This window comes from Solanum stenotomum, chromosome 7 (assembly GCF_019186545.1).
Source record: "Solanum stenotomum isolate F172 chromosome 7, ASM1918654v1, whole genome shotgun sequence".
NCBI classification, from domain to species: domain Eukaryota; kingdom Viridiplantae; phylum Streptophyta; class Magnoliopsida; order Solanales; family Solanaceae; genus Solanum; species Solanum stenotomum.
Window position 1 is genome coordinate 52,561,688 of NC_064288.1, and position 8,771 is coordinate 52,570,458.

Sequence of the window (8,771 nt, forward strand, 5' to 3'; positions counted from 1 at the left end):
TATATATATATATATATATATATATATATATATATATATATATATCAAATAATTTTAAAAAATAAAAAGTATTTTATGATGGAGTGACTTAATTTAACACATAAATTTTATTTTTTAAAAGGATGAAAATCATTTTCACCCCTTGACTTTGCTTTAAAAATCAAACTCCCCCCTCAACTTTGAACAATCTTCAAACTCCCCCTTTATCCTATACATCGTCTATTTTATCCTGGTTATACCACATACATATAATACATCTTTATATTATACATGATTTATTTTCTAACTAGGTATTTATAATTTTTTATTTAAGTTCATTAACATTATAAATAGAAAGGAAAAGGGTCAAAAATGCCTTTAAACTATGTGAAATGAACAAAAATGTTCCCATCTATAGTTTGACTAAAAAATGCCCTTGTCGCCAATACTTTGATTCAAAAATCCCCTTGCTTTGGTCCAAAAATGTCCCTATAATTACTAAATGGGTCAAAATGCCCCTTTTCAAATAAATATGTTTTTTTTAAACACATCTTATTCCTAATTAAAATATTACTAAAGAACCCTATTCTTGTTTTCCTTCATTTGAAATCACTTTAACAAATAAAAATGTAGGAAATAAATTTTTTTCTTCCTAATCTCATTTTATAACTTCATGTACCCTTTCAATGGATATTATATGTCATATATATATATAAGATCATAGTATATCCATCGTTAATTTTTATTTGTATATTGATAAAAATAATACTAATAAAATACGAAGTATTTCATTTTTTATTTTTTTCTGAATTGAAGTGAGATAAATATTTGCTAATTTAAAAATATATTATTAAAAAAAGAACGTGTTAAAAAGAAAAATGAATAATATATTTATTTGAAAAATGAGCATTTTTGACCCATTAAATAACAGTAAGGACATTTTTGGACCAAAGTATCGATGGCTAGGGCGTTTTTGGACCAAACTACAAATTGAAGACATTTTCGTTCCTTTCACATAGTTTAAGGACATTTTTGATCATTTTTCCTCAGTAAAATAATATTTTGATGATCGTTATTTCAATATAATATGCATTAAGCGTCTGTATATCTATGTATGTGTATATTTTTGTCTTTCTCCACTTTCTTACTCCATTCGTTTCATATTACTTGACCGTTCTTGATATGACACCTAGGGGTGTGCACTATTCGGATTAAACCGAATAACCAAACCAAATCAAACCGAATTTTTATTTGGATTGGTTTTTTGGTTTTTCGGATTGGTTTTGGATTAATAAATTACTTTGTTTGGTTTTGGATTTTTAAAATAAAAACCGAAAAAAATCGAATTTTATATATATATATATATAATGTTTAGGCTTAGAATTAAGTTGGAGTTAACCACTTTTGTCCTTTTTTGGTTATTGCCTTTCATGATGATTATGTTTATATTTTATGTTTGAATTACATCTATAATAGGTATACTTATAAGTATTGTGTTTTAAGTTTTACTTATGATTTATATTAGAAATTATATTTAAGGGATTAAATATTATTACTTTGGTTATATATGTTATTAATTATTGACATAACCGAATAACCAAACCGAAAAAATCCGAACTGAATAGAGGAAAACCAAACCAAACCAAATTTATTTTGGATCGGATTGGGTAATATTTTTACAAAACCAAAAACCGAAAATCCAAACCGAATAATGTAAAACCAAACCGAAAAACCGAATGCACACCCCTAATGACACCCCTTAAAAAAATATAATTAGAGGTGTATTTTACTAAACTAACTTTATTAACAATGCATTGTAACTTTTAATTTGACTACTACTTTAACCGTTATTTAATATTACAGGTATATAGAAATAAAAAAAATATTAAAAAATTCTTTTTGATTTCATTAATTGGACAATTAAATCATAACAACTATTTTTAGAATAAAGGTCAAATAATATAAACGTCGGGGCAGGGGCATTCTCTATTATCTATATAAATAAAAAAGTTTTGAGTGACGTTAATAGAGTATGCCATTAATTACAGTTTAAAATAATTTAAAATCTAAAAAAATACAATCTTTAAAAATTTAACCTTAATTAAATTAATTATTTTGTATTTCCTACCTCAAAATATATTTGTATAGTTATTATTCTCTGCTATTTTTATTTGTGTAAATAAATATATTTTGATTTATTATCAATAAAAAATATGCCCTTGTTGAAACCAGACGTGGGGTGGGGTGGGGTGACGTGGGTGTGGAGTAGTGAAAATATACATTAGGCATGCGGCTCCTTATGGATTCAACTCTTCATCTAGTAGTTGGTCATAATAGTGAACAAAGTTTCCACCTTTTGTTTGCAAAACTTGAAATTAACAAGTGTTGAAACTAATCTTGAGATATGCCTTCAATGGCTGCTAACAATTTTTCAAGAAACACTCATCAAAATCAAACAAAAGGGGACTTTGTTTCCAGGTATTTTTTTTAGAAAAACTTTTTAGCATACCCCATTTGTTTAATTTACTTTTATCTCTTGTTGGTTCAATCCAATAAGCTAAAGGGTTCCTTTTGTGGGTATTTAACTATGTATATGTATACGTTTATGTTCAAAGGTTTGATCTTTTTTGCCAGATTGTTACTTTTTAGCATACCCTTGTTTAGTTTTAGTTTTATACCTTCTTGGTTCAATCCTAGAAGCTAAAAGATGCTTTCTTTTGTGGGTATATAACTATGTAGATGCATGCCTTTTTGTTCAAAGGTTTGATTTTCTTTTTTGGCAGGAAGCAAATGATTGAGCAGCAGAGAAAAAATTTACCAATTGCTGCAGGTATTGTTTTAGTTATTCAATTTGAAATCTTTAGTCTAATGTGTGCTCTTTTTTTTTTTTTTTCAATCCTGTTCTGAGTATTTCAGTGTGAGTTGTTTTTCAATTTACTGATTGTTTTATAATAAGTTCTAGGCTGGGAGTTGGCATTTTTAATTTAAGTAGTGTATGGCCTGTGGGAAATTTATTTTTTCTGATGGTTATAACTGATTTTATCTAGATATTCTAGGGTGTTGTGGTTTCTCCGCATGTGTGAGCTTCTTTACATTGTGGACCTTAACCCCGGAAAAAGGAGGAGGGTTACGGTAGGCTGACAGCTAGCATAAACTTGCTAATTCATGATGAATCATCATATATCCTCAATTCGTTTGGGACTGAGACATAGTTTTTGTTGTATTCTAGGGTTCTGTGGTGCTCTGTAATAAATACACATGAATGCTGCGTATAATTTCTTGAGAAGACGGTGCTTGCATTGATTTTTCATTCTAACGCCATACTGTTATTTCATTTTCATCTGTTCTGTTTTTTTGGTTCGCTGTATTCTGTAAATTTTCATCTTACACATGTTATTTGATTAACTCTAGTTGAAAGGAGACTAGTGGAGGAGGTGCGAAACAATGACACACTGATAATTGTTGGAGAAACTGGAAGTGGAAAGACAACTCGTAAGTACTTTTTGCTACACGTCCTCTTAGAATGACTGACATGCATCTGAAGCAGATTCATTTACATTGCAGTACTTTAGATAATACTTCAATGATGGTGGTCATTTATGATGTTGCATAGTGCCAGTTCTAAGGCCTTCCACGTCCTCAGTTAGTAAAAAGGATAAAAGACTCATGCATATTGCATCTTTCTTCTTTATCTGTTTGTTTATGTGTTGTGTTGTGTGTGGCTTATCAGTCTTTACTGAGGTGTATAAAGGTGTCTTTCTGTCTGTTTGTGCAAGTCGCACATTATAGAACTGGTGAAATTTTGAAGATCGGACATATGGTTCGTTGATTATTTGGTGAAAATGTAAAGGATGATGTACATGTGGATTTAGTAATCACAACACTGAATAATTTCTTAGGAGTCTTTTTTCTTTTGTAGTGAGGGGTTGAGGTGGCTGTTAAAATGAGGTATAGCTCTCTCGGCGAAGCAAAGTCGATCTGGAGTTTTGTTAAGAAAGTCATCTGCGCACTATAAACTTATACTTCCTAAACCGAGGTTGAACCCAACAATTTATTGTTTTTCATGTTTGCTTATTCGTTTAGTTTTCGACTCTTTTTGAACGAATTAGGACATTTCTCACATTTTGGCTGATGAGTGTGTTTGAGGATGAGAAATATGCGAGGATTGACAGCAGGAAGGATGATGAATTAGGACAGGAGACCATATGAAAATTTCAGTTAAATCCAAGTAACCCTCACTAGCTTGGTTTAGCCATAAACTGAGGAACTCCTGTGGTGGTTAGTGAACGTTTGTGATTGGTCATAACTGCTTGAGTTGTGCACCTGAAAGTATTGGCTGAATTGTCGCCTGACAGCTCACTCTGTTTTGTCGGTTCCATATTTTGAGTGTGTCCAAATTATTCATCCTGATATAATGAACTTATATATATTGTCCTACGAATTTCAAGATTATTCTTGGATACTCTCTTTTGCTAATTTTCCTTAATCTATCTCTCTCGAAACTTCCAAGTAACAAAATTTGTTATTCAATCTATAGGAATAAATACACTAATACAGTAGAATAGTCTAAAAAATTAAAAAACGCATCTTTTGTATTATTCATCAGATACAAATAGGTATGTGTTGCATGGTTTAGCTGCTATCTTGACATTCCTCAGCTTTATTCTAGTGTGGCCTATATCTTTGCAGAACTACCTCAGTATCTTTTTAAATGGGGATTTTGCCGTGATGGTGGTGTCATTGGGATAACTCAACCTAGACGTGTGGCTGCTATCACTGTTGCTAAACGTGTTGCTGAGGAGTGTGGCATTCCATTGGGTCAAAAGGTTGGATACGCTATTAGATTTGAAGATGTAACTTCTGGCCAAACAAAGATCAAATATATGACAGATGGTTTGCTTCTGAGGTAATAAGGCAAAAAAAGGTTTGATGCATTACATGTATGAGTCTCACTTTTCTGAAAGAAAAAAAGAGTAATATAGCCATGACTATGGACTTAATTGTTGCATATACGGGCATGTGTGGAGAGATTGTTCATGTGCCATGGAGAGTTTACTTCACATTTGACATCACATGATAGAGCCATTTATGATTATCTAAAGCTGTATCTGGAAAAATCAATTTACAAATGGTGAATGACATTCCACTAATCACTACTACAGGGAAGCATTATTGGATCCATACCTCTCCAAGTATTCTGTTATTATTGTTGATGAGGCGCACGAGCGGACTATCCACACTGATGTATTGCTTGGATTGTTAAAGAATGTACAGAAAACAAGGTCAAAATCTATCAACGGAGTGGTAAATACTGATCATAATAATTCTAATAACGGGCATGCCCTGGAGGAAAGGATTGACAATCAGAATGACGGTATTTTGAAGTCATGTCAAGTGAAAAAGTACAACCCATTGAAATTGATCATCATGTCAGCCAGTCTGGATGCACGAGTTTTCTCAGAGTACTTTGGTGGTGCAAAGGCTGTTCATGTTCAGGGACGGCAGTTTCCTGTCGATATATTCTACACCCATAAGCCTGAGACAGATTGCATAGATGCTGCTTTGATTACTATATTTCAGGTTCTTACATTTATATTGTTGCTTCACAAATAAGAGTTTGAACTGATCGACAGTGTCATTAAATTTTCACAAAGGCACAGCAGCTTTGTGCCTTTGTTGTTGCTTTCTCATAGTATCTTATTTATCAGCTCCTAGCTGGATTGGTTACTATATTGGCCTTTTACATAGCTAAGTTTAATGTTTCACGTAGCATTGAGGGTTCGATTAGTCAAGTTTATAGTTTGTGATGTTGCTGAATGTCTTATTTTCTGTTCATTCCTCCCAACTTGTTTTGCTAGATACATCTAGAGGAGGGACCTGGTGATGTGCTTGTATTCCTTACTGGTCAAGAGGAGATTGAATCCGTTGAAAGGCTTATCCATGAACGTCTCCGACAATTACCCGAATGCAGTAGAAAGCTCTTAACTTTTCCCATATTCTCATCACTTCCCTCTGAGAAGCAAATGAGGGTTTTCATGCCTTCACCAGCTGGACATCGTAAGGTTGATTTGTTTCTTTGGATAGCTTATTTTTTGAACTTTTGAGATGGATGTACTTACCTTTTGTCTATATCTGGGTTTGCATTTAGATCTGTGTGTAAAGCACGACTTACATGAACTCCATTGAATTGTTTATAGGATAGTATAATAATTGTGTGTGATATCATCTGTTGGAAAAAAAAGTTACTCTAAACTTTGAAATCATCTTGCATCATCTGTCTGGAAAAAACAAAGCTGAGTTGCAGTGTTCTTCAAAGGAATAAGCCACTTGCCAAAGTATTGTGACTACTGAATTGAAATGATTCTTGAAAACTAGGTTCATTCACTCCATTCCATGAAGGAAAGCAAGTTCCATTCCTACCACTTCATGAAACTTTATAGCTTTAATTGATATTCCGCCAGTTGTTTTATGAATTCCTTCCATTACTTTTGCATAACGTAGTACATATGATATGAGTATCATTGTCCTAGAAACATCTGCCTTGCACGTAGATGCCATGGTTTGGCTTGTACGGTTTTGTCGAATGGGTGTCACTTTGGTGTGTGGGTATTTCGTGTGGATTCTCCAAATACACCACAACAACTGCAAGTACCCTTCTGAGGTGCCGGATCCTTACACTAGTATGTCAGTTGGGGATAAACGTAAGGGTCAATTTTTTTTTCTCCAGGGTAGGTGCGTATGGGTGGTTAGTTGTTAGTATTTTCAATGTTTTCTTTCTTTGGTTGAGCTTATACTGGTGCATTCCTTTGTGTACTAATTTTATAAACTTCTACCTACACAATAAAAATATATGAAATTGATACCTGACTTAAAGAAGCATTCATTTGGTTATCTCCTCAAGGGAAATAAAGTTTGGTTATATGCTGGCTTGTAGCCTTGTATTTGTTACAATATGGGCTTAGCGTTGTGAATGTGCATTTTCATTATTTGGCTATGTTTATAATAATGCTAACAAGTTCTTTATCTAGTTTCACTGGTATGCTTGACATGAAGTTTTCAAGGCTTAATACTTGGTAATTGCTCTGAGTTGGCAAGTTATGCCCACTAAAAATTCTTTCATTTCATATTTAGGTGATACTAGCAACAAATATTGCTGAGACATCGGTGACAATACCTGGAATCAGGTACGTTGTGGATCCTGGACTGGTGAAAGCCCGAACATATGATCCTAAGATGGGAGTTGATTCATTGATCATTGTCACAACATCTAAAGCTCAAGCTCTGCAGAGGAGGTAGGGTGCTTCCAGATGCATTTAAGTCTCAATACACATTGACTAAATCAACTCCTTTCCTCTACTGACTTTATTCAGAAGCATCTTTTGTCCAGCTTTTACAAATTATGGTGGTTTGAACCATAATTTCCTTCTTACTTTGCATTGTTCAAGGAAGTGCATATACCAATAAGGCCTCACATGCTTGTCATAATCATATTTGACATGTGGGATAGGCTAAGGATATGTACTGGGATGTACTTATGCTTCGAAGTTCTTGTTTTATCCTGGATCTGTATCTGCCACTTAGGTACAAATATACTTCAAAGGTTCAACATAATATTGATGAGATCAACATAGGAAATAGGAGGACTATAATTGTAAGCATAGTATCTTTTCGAAGCAGAGGAATTATAGAGGAGGATTCTTTTTCTGGTAACAGATAGAAGCTTAAAATTTGAAAATTGCAATAAATAAGAGTAGTGTATTCATTCCATCTACCTAATATTTGGCGGGCAGAGTTATCCGGTACTTGTATTGGTGGGAAGTAGGAGGTACTGGTAGGATAGTTTAGTTGCGTGCAATAAAAAAAGAGACAAGGTTAAACCTAAAAAGTCCTGGGCGCGGCCTCTAAAGTAAAATCCATGGGAGGATGGTGATCGAGAAGTTGAACCAATGCAGTAGGATTTATATATACAGGAGGGAAATGGATAACGGACATTTACTCTATTTTGGTTATATTATCTGTTAAATATCAGATCAAGGGCTAATTTCTTGAATTTTTATAGTGGACGTGCAGGGCGTGATGGACCTGGGAAATGCTATCGTTTGTATCAAGAAAGTTTCTTTGAGAAACTTACAGATTCTACATTACCCGAGATTAAGAGATGTGACCTCTCGAATGTTGTATTGCAGCTCAAGGCTCTAGGCATTGATGATGTCATCAACTTTGACTTCATTGAAAAACCAGACAGGTGATTACCCAAATGAGAGAGACAAGCCTTTCAGTGCATTTTGCAAATATATTTCGCTATCAGCATATATGATGCCTTGTCTTTGAATTCTTAATCCCCCAATATTTTGTCCTATTTGCATGACTCAAGTTTGTGTCGCACGTGTTTGACCATTAATTGGCATCTATCTCTAGCATGGTGGTACTGTATCATTTCACTGCACATGTTTTACTTAATTTTGCCATATTTTATGTATAAAATCCATTTCATGTTTTGTTAAATTAATGAAGCACAAGGGAGAGCATCCATCTTATATTTACTTAATCTGTATAACTGGAAACCTGCATTTTCCTTGTGAAACCGAATCATCATCAGACCTATGAAATCTACTTATTTGTTGGTGTGAGAAATATATGGGGAAGATATTATTGAATTATGTATTTAAATTGTTACATTGAGACCCTATTTATAGACAATACATTGAAATCCTTTTCTAACTAGGATTCCTATTCCTATTCTTCTTCCTATTCTAAGTAGGACTATATGTACATATTTCTATTCTAACACT

The 8,771-nt window shown here is 33.4% G+C and overlaps 2 protein-coding genes across 3 annotated transcripts in view; both read left to right on the forward strand.

Annotated features, from left to right (window-relative positions):
• The window catches only part of LOC125870200 (uncharacterized), a 390,460-nt gene that overhangs the window by 87,386 nt on the left and 294,303 nt on the right, over nt 1-8,771 (forward strand). Inside the window, exon 1 of one of the 2 annotated variants that reach the window (XM_049550564.1) lies at nt 1,318-1,321. The exons of the other annotated variant lie outside the window; for it this stretch is intronic. Coding sequence (XP_049406521.1) covers nt 1,320-1,321 — 2 coding nt within the window. The 5' untranslated portion in view covers nt 1,318-1,319. Of the gene's footprint in view, nt 1-1,317; nt 1,322-8,771 lie in introns of those variants that run through there. 2 annotated transcript variants of the gene reach the window in all.
• LOC125871201 (pre-mRNA-splicing factor ATP-dependent RNA helicase DEAH10) overlaps nt 2,284-8,771 on the forward strand; it is a 15,906-nt gene continuing 9,418 nt past the window's right edge. Inside the window, exons 1-8 of the mRNA XM_049551802.1 lie at nt 2,284-2,457; nt 2,763-2,809; nt 3,391-3,471; nt 4,669-4,885; nt 5,142-5,559; nt 5,838-6,041; nt 7,111-7,271; nt 8,039-8,224. Coding sequence (XP_049407759.1) covers nt 2,384-2,457; nt 2,763-2,809; nt 3,391-3,471; nt 4,669-4,885; nt 5,142-5,559; nt 5,838-6,041; nt 7,111-7,271; nt 8,039-8,224 — 1,388 coding nt within the window. The 5' untranslated portion in view covers nt 2,284-2,383. The remainder of the gene's footprint in view (nt 2,458-2,762; nt 2,810-3,390; nt 3,472-4,668; nt 4,886-5,141; nt 5,560-5,837; nt 6,042-7,110; nt 7,272-8,038; nt 8,225-8,771) is intronic.